This window comes from Vidua macroura, chromosome 9 (genome assembly GCF_024509145.1).
Source record: "Vidua macroura isolate BioBank_ID:100142 chromosome 9, ASM2450914v1, whole genome shotgun sequence".
In the NCBI taxonomy this organism is placed as follows: Eukaryota; Metazoa; Chordata; class Aves; order Passeriformes; family Viduidae; genus Vidua; species Vidua macroura.
In genome coordinates, this window is record NC_071579.1 from 18,234,156 (window position 1) to 18,255,257 (window position 21,102).

Genomic DNA, 21,102 nt, shown 5'->3' on the forward strand with positions numbered 1-21,102 from the left:
TTGGGAATATCTTTGGTTTTATTTCATTACATCTTTCTTAAACTTATCTGCAACTGGAAGGTATTTGCTGTGTGTCATGAAGGTATTTGCATGATGTGAAATCTTCACTCTTGTAGCACCCAGAAAGAAATAAGTCCCATAACCCTAACTCGCATCAAATTTCTTCTGAAGTCCATGGAAGTTTTGCCTAAGTAAGGCTGCAGGACGCGACCACGTGTTTGCTGCACAGTGTGTACTGCAACGTCTGGTATTGTTTAACTCCACCGTGTTTGTTTTTAGTGACAGTTTGCATAAAGATGTCTTATGGGATAAAGTTACAAATAGGCTTTGTTGTGGGACAAGGTAAGAAAACTGGAAATTAAAGCTAAAAAGACCTTTGTCTCTCGAGGAAGACAGTGAAGGGTGTCATATTTCTTTGGCATTGTAATGCTACTAAATTACATCTGCTTCTGAAACATTTTTCAGAGGGAGGATTTCGAGACCCAACTCCATTTATACTGGAGATACAAAACGTCCGGCGCACTCAGCTTTTTGTGTTTAGATCATTTCATCAACTCTCCCCGCCCAGATTAAAACCCAGATTTTAATTTAACTTGCACCTTCCTGCCGAGTCTCCCCAGCTGGAGCCCAGCGGCGGCCGAAGGCTCTTCTCGCCCTCCGGCTGCACCGAGGGCATCACCTGTCCCGGCGCTGCCGCCGCACCTGGGCCGGGCGGGGCCGGGCTCGGCGCTGCGCGCCGGCGGCTGCGGGCGCGGGCCGGCTCCCCCCGGCTCCGGGCCGGCTCCGGGTGCGGGTCGGGCGCGGGGCAGCGCGCACCATGCGGGGCCGCGGCCCGGCCCGCCCCGGGGGCCGCGTGTGCTGATGTAATCGCCAGGCAGCCAGCGCTGAAATTCAACACCGCGGCGGGCGGGAGCTCCGCCGGTGCCGGGGCAGGCGGTGCAGCGCCGCTCCGCCGCCGGACTCCGCGGGCAGCCGCGGGGCGCCCCCGCCGCCCGGCCCCCGGCGCCCCCCCCCACCCGCCGCGCCCGCCCCCGCGGGCTGTACGCGGGCCGGGCCGCCCTCGGGCTTGCGCGGAGCTCGGCGGAGACCTCGGGGCCGGCGGGCTTTCATGGACAGGAGCTGACCCTGCGGCGGCGCGGCGCTCGGCTTTCCCTCGGATCTCCGCTGCCAGGGCAAATGCATACAAATGCATTTGGGAGCCGAGAGGACAAGGCGAGGACGCATCTCTCCCGCGGCACAAACGTAAGCGGGAGCCGGCGAGACGGGGCGCACCGCACCGGCACCCCGCCGCGGGGCCGGGCAGGGGATGGGGCTGCGGCTCGGCTCCCACCTCGGGCAGGGGACGACGAGCCCGGCGGGCAGTGTCCCCAGCTCTACCTTCCGAACCCCAGCCGTGACCCCGCGGGGTCCCCGGTGCCCCCGGCGGACCGACGGGGTGCGGGCTGCTCGGACGGCGGCCGCCTGTATCGCTGGCTGCTCCTGTCCCTCTCCTCCGCACCCCTGGTGTCCTTCTGGATGTGCCCTATCCCGTCCAGCACCCTCGTGTCGTCCTGCCCGAGGCCGCTCCGGGCAGCCTGGCTCTGGTATCCCCGGGGAGCGGGGACAGCCCGTGCCCCCTGATGCCCGAGGGGGAACGAGGATCCCGGGGCCCAGCGTCCCGCAGTGCCCGCAGTAACCTGGGGCAGCTCCTGCGCCCCTTTGGTACCTAGCTAGTAAAACGCGGCAAACAAACATACTCAAAAGCATGTAGAATTTACGCTAAAGAGCTAAGACTACTCTCTTAATACCAGAGATAGCCAGAAGAGCTGCTCTGTATTCACATGTTTTTGCAATTGGCAGAGGTATTTCTGATGCATCCTCACCTGTGATGCAAAGGTAGAGAGCTCTGTTCTCTCCAGTTTACCAAAAAGCAGCCTCGATAAAATGACTGAATTTATAGTTGTAATGATATTAGACAGGTTACTTGTATATGTCTCTCTGTAAAGGGCTGGTTTTGTTCTGGCTGTGTCTTAAGTTTACTGAGCGTTCTGAGCAGGACAGAGGAATTTGTTTAGTGTTGTAGTGAGGATTATGCTGCTAAAGTGTGCCTGATATTTAATCTGGGTGTACTTGAATGCTTGTGAGTAGTTAAAAGACTTCCTGAAGGTGGCCTTCCTAGGAGATCTGTTTTTAATGGCTGTGTCTTTGGGACTCCTTCACGAATTTTCTGAGTGCAATTTCAAAGAATGGTTTTATTTTAAATCTGTAAAGGGGTATTGCTGATGGAGAAACATAGATTGCATTACAGGAAAGAGGTACAGTAGCAGAGATGCAGTTTACTCAAGCTCAAAATATGAGATAGCTTCAGAATATATCTATATGCTTCTATAATATTTACCTCATTTACTTCTGTAGAGAGTGAGCAACCTGGTCACTTGCCTGTATTAAGAAACCAGAATTTCTCGCAAAAGGATCAGGTTTCCTTAGCATATGTCAAACCGGTAAATCCCTTGCAACTTCAACCACTTTTTCCTTGAAATACCTTTAGGTCAGGCCTGTATAGGGGTGTCTCTGCAGGTTAAATAAATAAAACAACTGCATGACTTCTAAATTTCTTGCCCCATTTATTGACAGAACATTTAAAGTATGAGCAGCCTTGTATCACCCTTGTTTCTTGCAAGCACCAAGTTGTAGTACGTTTGAAGGATGATCTACAAAATATACAGAGAAAAACTCTGTATAAGAAGAGTATTTCACATGAGTAGGAATTCAAGTTGTATACTTTTTCCTTCATACAGAAAAAAAATGGTGTATGCTATCTGGAGAAGTAGTGTAAGCAATCAGAGATTTACTTGTAAAACTGTTCTAAAATCATGTCTTTTCGATTCTTTTTTTCTTTTAGAAATACTAGCAGAGTTGACTGTTCTTCTGGATGTGGTAGTTACTCATTTTAAGCCAGATACTGGCCAAAGAATGGGCCACCAGGCAGGGAGTTTCCTTTCTTTGAACCCCAGTCCTGTTGTAGAACTCTTCTTAGGGCAATGCTCCTCTACCTCATCTCCTATTTCTCCCATTTCTTCAAATTGTGAAATTTGGCAAAGGATTCAGGAGCTTCCCCCCAGCTGATTGCATGGTGCCACCTGTGACCAAAGGGGATGTGTCACACCAGAGAGGTTTTGCAGGCTGTTGTGTCCCCTCAAACTGTGTTGCAAGTAGATCTTTTAAAATTTGGGAAGCAGCACTGGACCTGCTGGCTAATTTAATTACAGCAGCAAAGAAAGTTATATTTCTCTTCATATCTTGAAAGATAAGTTTTATAACATCTTGGAGTCTTTGAGACTTCCAGGGCATCTCTGTCCACAAGGTGCTGTGACTTTTCTGAAGCCCTTGTCAAGCTTGATGGACCCAAACTGTGCCATTCTCCTCAGCAGTCCCCAGACAGTTCCAGTGAAGGAACGTGTGTGGGGCAGGTGCTGGTGTTTAAACCATCATCCCTGAGGAGTGCAGGACTGAATGCACCTGTGGCAGTCACACTGCAGACAGGTTTACTTGTCTTTCCTAGCAGCCAACTAGTGGTATTTCTTCCTTTAAACTTGAGATTTATGAAACTAGGCTGGAATGAAGAGGATACTGCTGTGCACGGACCAAACCTGAGCTCTTTACGCTTCTGAGTAGTCTTCAGAGGGTGGAATTTTTCATTGTAGCTTGCCACAACTTGCTTTGAAGTTTATCAATTTTCTCATCCATCCATCACCTCTAATACAAAAAAAAAAAACCACCATGGATGGTTGCTGTCCACTCTGGAGGAAGAGGCAAATGGCCACAACATGTCAAAGATTATCAGAAAGATGAACTTAGTTTTTAGTGGTACAACAGCTCAATCACATTTGGTAGTACCTTCCTCCAAAATGATTCAATAGTGGCCCTCAGCATATATTTGCATGTACAATAGAGCAGATGAAAAGGTAGGAGAAGGGGAGGAAGTTTGAGAGACCCCTTGGCTATGCCCTAAAGCCTAGGTATTGGAACAGCTTCAGGTGTGATGTTAAATGGGGGAAAAAATAGCCAGCATTTGGGTCTGCTGAAGTCATCCACACCACATGATTCTACATTTTTCTGTTGGTATGTCCCAACATCTCCAAGAGCTGTGTACTCAGCTGAGACAGGGAGCCAAGCTTCCTGCAGCTATGGCAGATGATGGGTCAAGCCACATACACATTATGCCTGGTGTCTTAGTGGCTGTGCTGGTGTGAGAGTGAAGACTGAGAACTGACTGTTCTGCAAATGTACAGAGTGGTGATCTCAACCAAGAGGGAGGGTTTGCATGGATTAGGTTGCACATGGTTTCATTTACAAAAAATTTTACTTGTGAAAAAAGATAGAAGGAAGTCTCACTTTTCTCACGCGTTAGAGGACCCCCAGCACTATGGTTCTCTGGTCCCTGGTTTTTCTCTTAGTTGGTAACTCATCTGTTCTTGACATTACTTGGAGAGCACTGCGTAAGCCAGATGTTTGTCTTTACTTCTCACTAAATGTTTCTGTATATTCAGTTACATCTGTGTAATTTACAGCCCTGGGAACATTTTGAAATTTCTCGCTTTCCTACAATGTTTGCTGGGAAGTGACAGAGGCAGGTACCTGACAGCTTAGTACCTGGCTGGTGTAGTAGAAGAGGCTGTTGTAGGTATTAGAGAAGTCATCTTTGAATTCTGGGCTCTGGGGTTCTTTGAGCATCCTTATTTTGTAGCTAGCTAAGATGTTTTATGTGATTTTTAATGGCAAATCCATTTTGCACCTTTGAAAATAATAAGGGTTAAATAAAGGGTTGTCCTGAGTTTTAGCTGATACAGTGCAATGCATGGACTTTGTTTCTGGCACAGCTGTCTCCTGTCACTGAGTTTCTCATCTGATCAAAAGATGATGCATTGTGTGATGCAGAAACTTTGAACTTGAATTCTGGGCTTTAGAACTCTGAAAAGATGGAGCTGAGTGTCCTGTAGTGGATGAGCTGTTTGGACAACAGTTTGTGTTAGGTCTTTTTCAGGAGTTGCAGAACTGCTCCAGTAGACATTTCATGGCTGTAGCAGGAGAAAGCTTGAAGGGAGGAATAGCTGGGGACTGCAGTGGTGGGTAATTAAAGAACATGCCCCTACAAGCATGTTGGGATGTGTGAGGCATAGTTTCCACTTTTCTCTCCCTCTGTGATCAGAGCTGAAGCACTGATGCATATTTTTGAATATCCTATACGTTCTGTGCATTTTCTTCTGAAAGACATGATGTATCTACCATTTTACAGCGACAATGATGACTATCATGCTTTATTGTTCCTTAAATTATTAATTTGTTCTGTTTGCCAAAATTTAAGCTCTCACAATATACAAATCCACTTGATAAAACCAGGCTATTGCTCTGTGGTTTTCATGCACTTGGATGTTTCTGAAATGTTTGAATTCCAAACCCTTTAAAGAATTAGTAAGACTTTTCACTAATTACCATTGTATGTGTATGTATGCACATGTACTCATCTTTTCTTTCTGTTTAAACCATATGTTCCTGTATAAAGAGTGGTAGTGTTTTCTTCCTACCTTTTTTTTTAATGTGAAAAACTGACTAATGAGCTGGCAAAATTAGGGGACATGAAGTTGTATATGTTTAGTTGCAACTATGTTACTTTCAAATACACTCGAATCCAGATATTCAAGTGCTCTCTGACCTGGTCTAGGAAACATTTTTAGTCACTCTAGCATTCCATATTATGAAAAATCTCTGAGGTTATACACATTAACGAGCAAAGGGCTTGAGTGTTATTTGATTAGTTAGTATCAGAACTATTTTTCTGACATTTTTGAAATATTTCTTCTTAGGACTGAGTAGATAGAGGCTACTATAATTGTTACATGCATCTGTTCCTGGTTGTCCAACATTAACGGAGAATAGATTTCTCATTCATTAAAAGATTCAGTCACTGATAAGAGAGTGATTAGATGTTAACCTGGCTACAACGATAATTAAGAAACAGCAGACAATCTGTTCTTAATCACAGTAAAAATGTAGTCTGTACTACATTGGACACTTCTAAAGTGAATTTTGAGCATGTAGCCTAGATCAATCTTATGTATGTTTGCTGGAAAAACTGAAACAGCAGTGTGCTATCAACATTATTTTCATACTAAATCCAAAACACAGCACTCGACCAGCTACTAAGAAGAAAATTATCTCCCTGGCTGAAACCAGGGCAGAGAGCCTGTGACAGCTATCACTATGACACTTTTCTACCTGAGCATGGACTTATAAGCTGAAATGTGATGGGATTTTTTTTTTTTAAACTTTGTGAAGAGTGTGACTTGCTTGTAGCATGATAAAATTTTATAATACAAAAGTTTGACACAACATTTTTACTTATGGGAAGATGATGTGATCTAGTGAGAAGACTGATAGGAGGTAAAAAGTATCTCAATTATCTAATGATCTCTACAGGAATTAGTTTGTCATTTTTCTTTTTTTATGGTGACATTTTTTTCTTTCCAGGAAGGAATTTACTACATAGCAGCATTTATATTTGAAAGCTGTTGCAAGAAAATATAAAGCAGATGCAGTCATTTTATTAATAAAAACCTAAAATATATGTGCTATGTCTGAGGGCATACACAACCTCAATCTTTGTGTAAATCACCTTCTCAGTATCAGTGGAAAGTTGTACAGTGTGATGGCTTTGATTCAGGACTTGTTGAAGTCAGTGGTATTCTGCCATTTGGATCTTGAATCAGGTTTCTAATTTCTTGGAGTTCTGAAACTGTAGATGTTTTCTCACATGTTTTTTCTCCTTTCTTTCCCTTTTAGGAAAGCTCTCCTTTTCATTGCAACATGTATAGCTGTGGGTGTTGCACAAGTACCCAAACAAGGTGAGAGTGCTTTGTTTATAACAGAACATTTGTGTAATATGTTAGTAGATGAAAAGAGTAAATGGCTGTTGTTACTTGTGACCTTAGGTTCAGTTCATTAATTCATGTGACTTAAAGAAAATACCAATTACAGCATAATGAGAGCAAAAGTTCAAAGCACCAGTTTGGAAAAGATGACCTTTTGAAAATTGCTCAGATTTTCTGTCTATGAAATTGCTTACATATTTAAGCAAGCTCTTCATAAAAAAGAAGCCTTGTACAGTGAAAAGGCTTTGATTGTGTCTTCACTGCAAGTGGGTGTCCTTGGGGGTGGCAAGCTATGACTGAGTTACCTTTGCACTTAAGGCAGGCAAACCATGGCGCACAATACAGGCTGGCATCGCTAAACAAAATGTGAAATTTGGCATTCATTTGGCTTTGCATTCAGATGCAGATGTTGTGAGGAAATAGGGTTGTCTTGTTTTTAGATTCTTTTTTTAATCTGCCAGCTGTTATAACAGCACCAGATGTGCAGCTTGCTCTGGAGGCTGCTGTGGGAATGACAGCGTCCCAAAGTGGTGGAGGCCAAAGTGCCATTTAGTCACTTCTTATTAGCCATGAGAGTGGCAGCATCAGTTCTCCACCATGGTCCTCTGCTGTACAGGTGAAGCATGAAGTAGGTCATCTTTGGCTGGTGAGTGTGTAACTGCAAATATTCATCTGAATGCAAACAGATGGGTTGCATGGTTAAGAGAAGACTCATTCCTGATAATGTTTTGCTAGAGCCCTTTGGGATATTTCAGCAGCCTCCCACCATTATTCTCACCAATGCATTTTTACTGCTTGTCATTCCCAGAGATTGGCAAAGCTTGGTTTTTCCTTCAGTCGTGGATTTTTTTGTTTTGCTTCCCCGTGTTGCCTTTGTAGTTTTGCCCTCCAGTGTTGCCCATTGCTTGCCTGGTAAGATTGGTTGTTGATTTTTCACATCCAGCTCAATGGGGGCCATATGCTTTTGTGTTGATGGGATTTTCCCAGATTTTTATAATAGCTGAGCCAAGTTCTCACTGGAGGAGGGGCAGCACTGTTAGATGTGTGTGGCCTGCCCTGCTCCAGGCCTGCAGGGATGGAAAGGGAAGAGGCAGTTTACAGTTTCCCAGTGTAGCGGGAGCAGGTGACAGATGCCAGAGACAGCTGTGTGGTGACAATTTGAGTGTCTTCATCCCTCTAGCCCACCCTCCTCCTCTACAAAGAAATAAGCCTTTTCTCTCACTCCTCATGTCCTTCAGCTCAAGAATTGCTTTTCACTGACCCTTCAGGTGGGGACTGTGAAAGCTGCAGGGCTGGGGGTGCAGCAACACAGGGGAGTGGGTGGAGACTGAGTCTTACCTGCATCTTGACTGAGAATGCCTCCATGCACAGAGCTTTGCAGAAATGGGGTAAAGCCTCCAGTCTCAACATGCTTTTATTGAATTATTTCTTATTTTGTTACCAGCAGATGAAGGAATTTCCTTTTTTTCTATTATTTTGTTGGTATTGTTATTACTATTATTCAACAGCATTTCTAGATAGCCATATGAGAAGTAGTGAATGGAAACTCCTCTCCATCTTTGATGCACAAGTGCCATATATGACTTTATTTTCTTTAAATGCTTGCTTAGGATCAAAATGATGCATTGAACCTTGATGCGACTTTTTTCCCATGAGTGAATTTGGTTCCTCTTTGGTGCACTTTATTTGCACAGAAAATCAGTTCAGAGAAGGAAACTTCCTCAGAAAAAAAAAAGAGCATTTCAAATATATCCTTCAGTTTCAGTATATAAGTTGCAGAGCTGCATTATTGCATTTGTGGTGCTTAGTGTTTGTCCAGGAGCAGGATTGGGTGCCCATTAGGAACATGTTAATGCCTTGGTTCTTAAACTTCCTTGGCAGTTGTATTTTGAAAAACATTCTGCTGAACATGAAGATGCTACCTAATTAATGTCTTCTCTCCTGAGTTGAGGAGACAGCCTCTGCATGCTTTACCTGAGAAGCCTCTGCATGCTTTACCTGAGAAGGTACCTGTTGTTCAGTTTTATGCTGCTATGAATCATGTCCAGTAAAGTGCATTTAAAGATACAGTCTCAGACTTTAGGAATAATACTTTGAGTGGGGCTCAAGGACACACAGGATTGATGTGTCTTGCTGGCTTTCCTCTGCCAGTAACCTGATCTGGCATCCAGGAGAGCATTTGTTGCAGCCAGGTATCTTAGTGTACCCAGTTGCAGATGCATCATCACCTGGGAAATGGGCAGTCTGATGAGTAATTACTCTTGGTTCTGATGGAGCTGACTGATGAATGGCCCTTTTCTTTTCCCTTACCCACACTGGAAAAGGGAAAGGGAGAGATGTGTGTACTAAGGTTGCTGAAACAGGGACAACAACTCAGAGATCCTGCTTTCAGAGTAGCCATGAGTATGGAGCAATGTGGGAAATGAGCAAGAGAGACTGGATGGAGTATGCGTGTGAAACAATCCTGTAGTCAAATCCCTTCATCCCTCCCCAGTTCCTTTGTGGGGTTATTTTTGTGCCATGTGAGGGCCAGAAGGCTTTTTGCCAAAGCTGGTGTAAGTTTTTGCCTTACCTCATGATGCAGTAAGGTTGTGAATTTTTAAAGATCTCCTTGAAGGTGAAAGGAAAGCACTTGACACCAAAAACCCAAAACAACCTTTCCTTCAAGAAGTTGAGCTGTTACAGTTTGGGGGACTAATGGGCTGAATAAGCAGTAAGTGAAGACAGATGTTTTGCAGACATGAGTAAACAAAGAAAACTGACAACTGATAGGTAAAGCAAATAGTGGTTGTCATGCTGGGAGGAAGAATGAGAGGGTTGCCTGCTCCCAAAATCCAGTGTGCTGCCAAGAGCTTCTGAAAGCCTTAAAATAAAATAAATATGCATGTTGGACCAGAAGTGAAATGGCTGGCCAAAAAAGTTTGGAACAGCCTTTTGGCTTGACAGTGGGTTAACATGCAGCAAGTCAGCAAGGAGTAATTCCTTTATACTTACTTTTTTTGATGTCATTTTTCACACAATATTTATTTGTGTTTAGCTCTCTCAAGACCTGTCATTGTTTGCAGAAATCTATTTGCAGGATAGAAAAAAAAATCTTATTCATCATCATGCTGATGATTTTCTTTCATAACTTTTAAACTATGAGCTCTTTTCAAATCAGAATTGCCAAAAATTTAGCCATTTTGCTTGCAGTTTGCCATTTATTAGTGATAGGCTTGAATGTAATTTTTAAGCTGACTATTTTAAACCAGTTTACGCTTTTTATTTTACACTTTAATTTATAATATTTTTGATAGATCACATGCATTACTATTTTTAAATAAAAATATGTAATTAATTTTTTTTTTTTAAATACAACTACTTGCCCAGTATTTCAGGTTAGGATGTGATATTTGGACACAACTTTAGGTTAGGCTAGCAGCTGTTCTCCTTGTGCAGTCAGCTGGCCCTGCCAGCGCACAGAAGTAGTGGAGCAGTGTATTCTGCCTTTGGGGACTATTTGTATGTATAAGACTGCATTTCCCAGAGCTCAGGATCTGTGTTTCTTCCCAGCTCCCCTCCACAAAGGCAGTGCAAGCACAGCTTTCTGCTCCAGAGCTACAGGCAGGCCAGGGTCCTGGCAAAGAGTGGTGGTTCATTAGCAGAGGCACTGTGCTTCAGAGCTCTGCTAGAACCTGACCTCTGTTATCAGCCTGACAGATAAAAATACAGCCATGGTGAATTAATTGCTCTGAGGCAAAACATCTTGAGATGTTGGCATACACAGGACTTTCTGCAGAAATACTTTTTCTCCATACCTCCGTCTGCTCTGGCTACTCGCCAGGATAGTCTTGGCCCGTCCATGGATCTCAAATGTGACTAGAAACACTACAAGGTGAGTAATTAATTTTCAAGATGTACGGTGTGTTCAGGTTGATGCTTTTGACTCCAACTTATAAATCACTCTCAAGGAAATCTCAGGCACTTCTCATAATTTAGCACTGAAACTAAGCCAACATCTGTCTATTCTTAAAGTTTGCTATGAATACATTCAGTAAACAGAGAAAGGGAAACTGGGAAAGGAGACCTTTTTTCTGCTTAAAGCATAAATATCCATTTGTTTCAGTGGCTCTTTTCTTTTAATATTGCCGCAATTCCTTAACTTTTCTTCTTTACTCTAAATTTTTGTTGTGCCTTATAACAGTTTTATTTACTTAGTATAAGCATGTGCATAACAAAAGTAGCCTCAGCAAAATACTACAGTAAGTGCCTGTGTCTGCCCAGTCAGGCTTATTTGATTAGTGCAACTATTAGATACTACAAGTAATTTTTAATATAGGTGTTTCACTGAAGTTGTTCCAGTGAGAGGTGGAAACAGATGATATCATACGATGCTGTACAATGCTCTTTATGAAAACTAGTCTTCAGTTTCCCCTTGTGGAAAAAAAAAAAATCCTAAAATATAGGTTAGGGGGATCTTGAACTCATCTGGTCTTAACTCCTGCTGGGGTCAGAATCAATGTTGAAGTCACTTCAGGTTGTTGGGTTCTGTCCACTTGGTCTTTGAAAATCTCCAGGAATTGAGATTATCCCATGTCTCTGCCCCCAGGTCTAGCACTTGGCCACTTTTGTGGTGGGAATGCTTTTTCTTTGTATGGAGCTGAAATTTCTTGTGTTGCAGCTTGTGACTGTTACTCATCAGCTTTTCTCTCTTCTCCCTACGGCCTCAATTCAGATAATGGACAATTTTATTTAGCTTCCCCCAAACCTTCCTGTCTCTAGGCCAAGCAAATGTTGTTTCTTCAGCCTTTTCCCATGTCGTATGTTTTAGCTCCTAATCATCTTGTTCCATATTTGCTGGACTGCATTTTGATTCAACATCTGCAATATTTCTGCACCTTTTACAAACACTCAGGCAGGCAATTTTTACCAATCAATCTATCAATGCCATAAATGCTATCTTATTTTGAGCTCCTACAGAAAGGCTTCTGGGGGTATGTGGTTTAGCTCCTACTCGAGCCTTTGCAGTGTTTCAGCTGCATCATAAGGGATGTAACATTGTCTTTATATTCATTCTGAAGGAAGGTGTCTATGCCCACCAACTCCAACTTGCCCAAATCTGATTTAGGCAATAAGAAATTAATTGGGTCGCCTTCAACTGTTGATTTACCCAAAGGCGGCTTTGATTTCATATCTCAGAACATAAATTATTTCAGTTTATCAGGATGATAGATAATTGTGTTTCTACCCATTAGGTGAAGATATTTAGCCAGGTAAAAGATGGAGACACTGTATGGCCCAGACTAAGGAAAGGCTTAAAAGACAGCTCACATTGAATGAGAAACTAGGGACTCTAACAGTGAACAAACCACTGCCCATACTTCCCTGTAGGAAGACCTATCCAGATTTCTGTATGCAAAGCCAAATCCTACCCATCAATCAGTAGGACAGCTGGCTGCTCTGCCTCCTTATTGTCTCCTGCTGTGGAGTGCATTCTTAATTCAATGTCTTGTCATGGTGGCTGCAGCCTTGTGCACTTTAGGGGGAGAGATGAGCCAGAACACAGGAGCACTACCCCTTGGGTCCTGACAATTCTCCTCTTTCCTTGCTCCTCACCACTTGCACTGCTCCAGAGTTCACCTTATCCATGGCTCGAACAAGTAAACTGTGTGGAGGGGAAGGAGGCGTTACTGTGCTGTAAATAGCTTGTCCTTTCTTATAAACAAAGCAACCCTTCCCTCAATGCTTTGATTTGAACTTTTTAGATAAAGAGCAACAGCATGGATTTACTGCAGAAGGTTTTTTGTAAAGAAAAACTTTTCTAAAAAAGAGTAATTCTCTGTTCAAAGAGTAGGCAGGATTAGCTAAATAGATAAGGAACTAACCAAAGTGTATTCACTGATCACTGGAAAGTTTGAAGAGAGCAAATGAGGGTTTTTCACTTTCATAAGTGAATTAACCTAAAATGGGCATTTGATGGACCTTTTTTTGTTTGTTTAGTTTGGTTGGGTTTTTTTTAAGATGGAAATTTTGTTCTGGCTTTAATTATTTTATTTTATGTGAAAGATCAGTGCCTTCCAGGACCTTACTCTGTGTAAGCTCTGAGAGGTACAGATTTGTTAAAATGTGTGTACATTTGTTTATATGAATCTCAATGTATGAGCTTGTAAATTAAATCAACAGTGTGCCTTTATTTCTTTTTACAGCAATAGATGTTCTTCATCAACTAGGCCTTGTGAAAGATGTCCAAGAGCCTTCAGAGACATCAGTGCCCTCAACATCCTCTCTGTTACCTCAGGGTGTTCGTCTAACTGCATCAGGAGCGGTGCTAAGCAATGATGCACATATTGAGTCCCGTGTCGCTCAAGTCATACCATCAAATCTAGGGCATCAGTTCACCTTATTGGTTGGGTTGTACTCTTACAGAGCCAGTGATGCTTTTCTTTTCAGTGTTAGGAACAAAAGCAGACTGCAGTTTGGTGTCCAGCTGCTACCGAGAAAGGTAGCGGTGTACACCGGAGGGAAGCAGCCCGTGTACTTTGATTATTGTGTTCATAATGAACAATGGCATTCATTTGCCATTGGTATTGGGGACAAGACTGTCTCACTATTTGCTGAGTGTGGAAACAAGTACTACAGCAGTGAAGTACTTTCTGAAGTGGGGACATTTGATTTGGAGGGTGTATTTACCCTCGGAAGGATGAACTCTCACTCTGTCAGCTTTGAAGGAGTTATATGTCAGCTCGATATTATTCCCTCTGCAGAAGCCTCTGCAAACTACTGTAAATATGTGAAACAGCAGTGTCGCCAGGCTGAAACCTATCGATCTCTGCGTGGGGCTCCGCCTCTGTCAGATGGGCTGGATGCTTTTTCAAAGATGATCATTGATGAGGAAAATCAGGAAGATATATCAGCTTACAGATGGAAAGAAGTATCAAACATGCCTGTTACCAACGTTGCTCAGATTCACTTTTTACCAGACCACTTTGAGTTAAGAAATGCCTCTGTATGGGAGTTTGCGGAGACCAAACCTCTGTTGCTGGAAGCTTGGCCTCAAACAGAACTCCAGGAGAACATCGCTCTGGCTCTTCAGCAGCAGGAGATGAGCAGAAAAAGAAACATCACTAAAACCCCTGCAGGATCATATCCAAATAGTTCAGCTAATACCACAGGAGATGCAGGCAGACATAGTGAGCCTTCTCTGATCTCCCCTGTAAAACAGAGTAAAACTAAAAGCAAGGGAATGGAAAAAGCGAAACAGCATTTAGATGAACCAAACAAAAAGCAGCAAATCTTCAACACAACCCTGTACAGTTTGCCTGCTGAGCTCCCTCTGGATAATCAACTCCATCTGGGGCAGGAAGGTGCATTTGATGCTGATGAGACTTATCATACAGAAAGCAATTATGAAAATGGTATTGATAATTATGCTTATGACTATGAAGATCTTGGCAAAATGTTTGAAAGGGGAAGTGTCAGAGGTCCAAAGGGGGAAACTGGACCTCCTGTAAGTTATCTTTATTACTCTTTTTACTGTATTGCAGCAGCATACATTTAACAAAGGCTTTGAAAGAAGCCTTTCCAAGCATGCCAAAGCTGTGACTGCAATTTCTCCCAGCTGTATTGTACAAATGCTTGTCTGCCTTAAATATGTCTTTTTCTCACATGTAATTTCAATGTAAGTGTCATATACTTTTACTTACTGGAAGAATATCAAGACATCCAAGATATTCACGTGCTGGTGAAGTGGTAGGCAACCCAGACTTCTTTAAAATTTGGAATGCAGCTGGAGGTTTGTAGCTACTAATTACAGAGACTGCTCACATAATAAAATTGCAGGCTGATTTAATGCAGTTCACAAATATGGGTGCTGGTCCATAAAAAGAACAACCAGGCTGCTTGGAAGACTGACACTGTTGTCTTAGTTGAGCAATGCTGTCAAAATTTATAGTTGTAGAAATAGACCAGCTGCAGAATCTAGTCTTCAATCATTCATAACCCAAGGTTATGGGGTTAAGCAAACCTGCATGGAAAATGGTTTTTAGAACAGTCTTACAAGATTTTGAGGTGTTTTTTCAGTTCACAGGGTAAGTGATTTTTGAGACAATTGCAAATGCACAGTAGTGTTTTTAATAGAAACTCATTTCTCCTTTCTTATTGTGCGCACAAGGCTCATAAACTTTTTAGTACATAAAAATGTGCCCATATATATAAAGCTACAGACCAGAAAGAACATCAGTTCCTGCTTAGCCTGGGAAATATGATAGATCATGCTTTGTGCTTGTGTGAGATTTTGGTAAAAAATTTTAAACCATTGCATGAAGTAAATAATTTCACTTGCTTTTTTTGTTTGTTTGGTTTTGGTTTTCTAAGTGTTCATCTGTGTGATTATTACTGGAAAGCAATCTGATATGTGTTAAGCAGCTCCTAATATATATTTAAATATGGCCATAAATTTATTGTGTCTATTCTTTCAGCACTTGAAATATTTTTTCCTTGAACTAGTTAACAACTAAGAACCTATTCAGAAGTTCACTTTTTACTCTAAACAGGATACAGGCTCAAAGTAATTGTTACACAATTGAAAAATGTGTTAACAAGTAATTCACGCTACTCCAGAAGTGCTCTTGCTTAATCTTTTTTGATTGTGAAGTCAGCCTTTTTTTCTGTCTTTGTCCCTTATGATAGCATTCATGGTGACATGTCAGTAAGTATGTAGCTGTCATCAGCATGAGGTTAATTTCAGTTTTTGGACATTAGGATGTTTAGTAACTACTAATGGAAGGTTTTAATTTTAGCCTGTATCTTGTTTGTGGTGATTTCAGTCAGCTCTTTTTCACGTGTCACAGAAATGACTGCTGATAATGTTAATTGAAACTCCAAGCAAATGCTCTGGGTTGTTTTTCTAGACACTACACAGAGACACTACACATACAGTGGCAAAGATGACAGCTAACTTGAAGGGCTCTGAGGTGTCAGTTGCCATCTTCAATGCCTGTCTTATGGACTGGGGCTAGAGAAGTTTGTCTTGCTTAGGAATGCAGGCTGCACTCTGTAGGGAATATGGTGCATTTGTACTGAGGTATTTTGCTGGGTCAGGATTTAGATAACATGCCCAAGGTCTTAAAGATTTGTGGTAGGGCTTTGTGGGCCTCAGGTTGACTGAAGGGACCAGCAGCACCTGCTGGAACAGAAGCAAAGCTAAAACTCTGCTCTGCCAGAGAGGCTGACACCAAAGGGAGAGGAGATCTCTGCATGAAACTAATTGTGCTCTATGGAGATTGTGTGGCTCAGTATCTGCTACTGCTGTTGGTCTCAGACTTGAAGAGATGATCTTGGTTTGCTTTCTCAGTCTAGTCCTCCCATGCAGAGAAGATGAGAATGCAGCTCTTATATGTGTGGCTCTAACGCTTTAGTACATAAGTACTCATGGAGTCTGCAATGAGGAGCTTAAAAAGCAGCACTGAAGAACTTGAAAACTTCCCTTGCAGCAAAAAGTCCTGATGAGGCATGAAACCCCCTCTTTTTACTTCTTTTACTATGTTGTAGTTGGCTTGAATCTTCTTTCAAGATTTGAACATAGAAGTTAATGTCCATTCTATTGGAATTGACAGGCAAGAACTAGCTTTTGTGGTTCTTAAACTACTCAGCTTCTTGTAGCTTTTAATCATCTACCAGAACTGATTCTTGCCTTGTATAATTAGGCCTCTTATATTCCATGATCCCACAGCTGTGGAATTCGCCCACCGCTGCAAAGCAGGACTCCAGAATTCAGGCTCTCATTTATGGATAGTGTATAAAAAGGGAACAGCTATTTATTCAAAACTATTAAGACCCTGATTAAAATTCTAGCAGCTGCAATGGCCAACCCCCCCCTAGAAAAATATAGAGTGAGTTTAAACTGGGATAGTAAGATTTCCTGAATTACTACTTTCAAGGGAATGCTGCTCTGTTCATCTGATGAGCCACTCCTTTTTGGGATGCAGAGGATGTTGGCAATGTGCAAAGATTACAAAAATAAATGTGGTGTATATTTTTAACTGTTTAACTTTCAAGCTGATATTTTTCATTGCACAATCCTAAAGTAGTCTGCAATAACATGGTGCATAGTCCCACACTGGTAGAAGGAGAGGCTGATGTGAGCTAAAGGGCTGATTTCTGTTACTTGGTAGTAGGTAATTGCATCTTCAGGCCTATCTGCACAGGATGTGGCCTTCCAAGAGAAATGAACTAGGAATTAGTTTCCTCTATTGGAAAAGTTTTTCTAGATTTTCAAGATACTCTGCCAGAAGGAGGAATGGTAGAAGACCAAATGGTGATGTTCCTTCTAGCTGGTAAAGAGAAGCAGTCTGGAATTGTAGCCAGGAGGAAGGGGAAATGGCAAGCCCTGCAATGAGCAGAATTGAGTCCTGGATGAGATGTCCTATTGCAATTGAGAGATGTGAGAGTAAGAACCCTGGGAGAGCAGTGCAGAGATCCTAAATGCAGTGCTAAATGAACTGCAGTAACTTCCCTTTCACACTTAGCTTATTTCACTTATTTTACCCACAGCTGACCTTTCACACTTCTGATTGCACTCTTTGCTAATTTCTCAGTTGAATAAAATTGCTTCTTGAGGCTCCCCGTGACCACAGGGGATATATTGGTCACTTAATCTCTTTCATGCATTTCCCTGCCCAGGCTGAGAAATCTTAGTACCTGATGATTCAGACAAAAAGTTTAGATTGTTGCAGGTTTATTTTTAGTAGCAAATAGTAATGTTATTGTTAAAAATTCAAACATTTAATTGAATTCCCCTAAAACTGCTGCAGTTTCTCTATCTTCTACACAACAATATTGAAAAACTTTAATCCATAACCCAAAGCCATATATATATATATTCCTCTGAGGTTGAGGACATTGCTTTGACCATTGTAGGAATTTTTGATAGAGAAAGGGAGACTTCCACAACTGTAAAGAAAGGAGGTTAATCATACAGAGGTGGCTGCCTGCTCTAGGGCATTTGGAAAGAGAAGTGTGCAGATTTTATTGTTTCCAGTGAAATGCAAATGAAACAAGAATTAAAACAATAGGTGTACATTCAAATTTGGTAGGATCCTTGTTGCTCAATAGTTAAATTAATATCTGTATTAAGTGTTTAAAGAAGGTAAACAAAGCAGCTAGGGGCACAAAGAAAAATTCTGAGTGACAAGATTGGAATTCCAAATGGTCTAAAACTGGTGGGAATAAACTTAGTGCAATAATAGAGAAATTAAAAGTATGAATAGATTGTGGGGGAGTGATTGCTTTGGGAGTCATGAGGATCATAGATTGGTATCATACTGCAGCAGAGAATAAATACATCTTTCTGCTGAGATGTTTGATACATGAGGAGGAGTGGTGAGTATCAGAGACAGGCTACTTTTTCTCCTGGTTTGGGTATGATGAGGTTGCAGTTTGGAGAAGTGTCCTCAACTTTAGATGAGGAGCTTTAAAAAGGATGTGGACAGATGGAAAGGATTGAGATGATTGCAATAATAAGGTAGAGTTGTAGAAAATATGATTCTGAGCAAAGTTTAAAGCAGAAGTGTGTTTAGTAAGGAAAGTTAGGAATGAATATAGTTATAGTTTTGCAAAGGGCTAGTTAATAAAGATTCTTTTTTGCCTCTTCACATAAAGTGTGGCAAGACAGAGAAGGAAATTTTAGGTGGGATAAAAGGAAAACATAACTTATCAGAGTGATACCTGAACAATAGAACAAATTCTATTAGCAGTGTTAGAAGTGAAATTTCCTCATAGGGAAGTTTTAGAATAGGTTTGGAGCTTGATGATTCTGTTTACTTCACTGCTGCACTACAGGTATTTTGGTGATGATGTGCAGAAAGTTTCATGGGTGTTTTGTTCTGCTGAAGGACTACCTGCCTTCATATTTGATGAATCAGGTGTTAAACTTGTATGTTTCTGTAACTTAGTCTTTTTTAAAAGAATAGTTTGAGGTGAACTGGATTTGAGTGGCTGAGATACAGTCAAGAGCCTTTTAAAGAGAAACTTCATAGTTGCTTCACAAGAGAAAGTTCAGTGAGTAGGATTTAGATGTTGAATGGCATGAAGATCAACATGTGCCTGTGCAGAAGTTTTAACTACTTAATGCAGAATTTATTGCTGTGCATCTGAAATCTTAGACTTGCTGTATGTAAATGAAATGTTTCCTGTTACCTCTGGGTAATAGGTCAAGTTTAAAACACATGTAACACAAGTAACACAGGGCTTCAGTACCTAGGAAAATAATTTATTTCATGTCCAGGAAAGTTCCTTACATTTATTCCAGTGACCATTGGAAAGGCTGTGAAAATTTCTGGAAGAGTAGCATCTACTTTTATTATTTCAGGATTATGCAATGATTATTTGGAACTTGAGTTTCTTTGCTCAGTAGCTAAATGAAGCTTTTACAATTCCTAAAGACAGTAAGTTGTAGTATCATTCTTAAGGTACAAATGATCTGTTTTGAGCAAACTGATTTGGTTAAATAATTTTAAGTTAGCATCTGTAATATTTATATAAAGTTAACTTATTTTTGTTTTGTTTGATAGTGGTGGTCAAAGTGTCAAATGCTAAAAATCACATTAACATCTCTAATTGCTTCAGATTTGTTTAATTACTGTTTCCAGTAGTTGGAAGAAAAGCTATTCAAACGAATGACTTATTCCTTGGTTTAAGAGAGATTGGCTTACTCTCAGATGTTGATTTCTGTGGTTTACATGGATGCCTGAGAGGCTTAAGTAGCTTCCTAGCAAGTATAAAAATAGTCATACTGATTTGAAGTTGTAGTTGCTTTCCCAGATTGTAGAAATACATAGGACAGAACAATGTGGAACTGCTGGTTGGGAAAGCATGTCCAGGAAGACTTAGGTGTGCTCTACTGAGCTCTGCTCTCAGCAGAGATGTTGCCTGAGTTGCAGGGAGGAATCTGTACTGGAGGCTAACGAGTAACAGCCTCTGGTTAAGGAGAGTCCTTTAATATTTTAATCAAACACCTGGATGGTAGGGGCTAGCTGCTTATTATTGTGAACCAGAGACTTCATCTACAACAGCTGACTTTGTTTTTAAGTGCCCTGGGAAAGTGTTATTAATCTCTGTCTGCCTAGTTCAAAATTTTGCTGCCTCTTTTAGGGGTTTTTGAGGGCTTGGTTGTGATTAGGTTTTCCTTTATTTGTGCTTTTCTTTTTGTAATAAAAGAGATAGTGATGTTTGAATTAGAGTAGTCAAAGTGCGGGTGGAATGGATTAGGGTGTTTGTTTATTTGTTTTCTGTTGCAGAGGAAGCAGATAGTGTTTAAAAAAATTTAGAAGCCACATAGGGAAAAATATTCTCACTGCCCTCATTCAATAAATCGGCAACAAAGATCAGGGATCTTAATATTCAGTAAGATTCTTTTAGGAAAATGGTGGGGTTTAGCTATTCATGTATTTTTAAGGAAATGTCTGAAACAGGGATAGAGAAGAACACAAATCACAAAAGAATGCACACTAGTTGCAACTATTTCACTTAACAAAAATATGTTTTCATTTGTAGTCCCAGGATAACTATCTAATCAAAAGGCATCTCTTAACTTACACTTTGAGAGGAGATATTAAAAACATACTGCTTCAGCAGGGTAGGGTGGGAGCTCTCTGTGCCCTTTCAAGTGCATTTTTGAACCTGGACAAGAATGTCAGGTCAAGAGTTTTCCATGTATGTCCCTGTTACATTTCTTGTGCTATTAAACATTTTTTGGTCTTCTTCAGAAAAACGAGGATGTTAGTGAGCATTTATGCAATCATAATGAATAGAGAACACTCTCTGCTAAAAGCATGACATGCTATGGTTTGATCTAAAGACCAGGGGAAGTGCAGGTATGGGTTTCAGCATGACTTAATGTAGCATGTAGGGACATGCAGATATTCCCAACTACATTTAAACTCCTATGTTTATTATGATTAATTGGAGAGGAAATAATTAATATTTTTAGTTCTTCAGAACAACAGTGGTTCTCCCAGCACTGTGCATAAGTGATCTGTATTTTGGCCAAAGTAATGTAATTAGCTTGACGATGCCTAAATTCCATAATCAGTACTGTCTTCTCTGCAGTGACATTACCTTTTCAAGAAAAAAAAGTATCACACAAACTGGAGGTTTTCAAGAATTCAACTTCTGTCTTAATGAAATATTGCTTGCTAATAAAACCCTTAAGGCTATT

General features: G+C 41.3%; 1 protein-coding gene across 1 annotated transcript in view; it reads left to right on the forward strand.

Annotated features, from left to right (window-relative positions):
- The first annotated feature begins 1,138 nt into the window (after positions 1 to 1,138).
- Positions 1,139 to 21,102, forward strand: part of COL24A1 (collagen type XXIV alpha 1 chain) — a 119,402-nt gene continuing 99,438 nt past the window's right edge. The window contains exons 1-3 of the mRNA XM_053985207.1: positions 1,139 to 1,242; positions 6,820 to 6,881; positions 13,094 to 14,394. Coding sequence (XP_053841182.1) covers positions 1,187 to 1,242; positions 6,820 to 6,881; positions 13,094 to 14,394 — 1,419 coding nt within the window. The 5' untranslated portion in view covers positions 1,139 to 1,186. The remainder of the gene's footprint in view (positions 1,243 to 6,819; positions 6,882 to 13,093; positions 14,395 to 21,102) is intronic.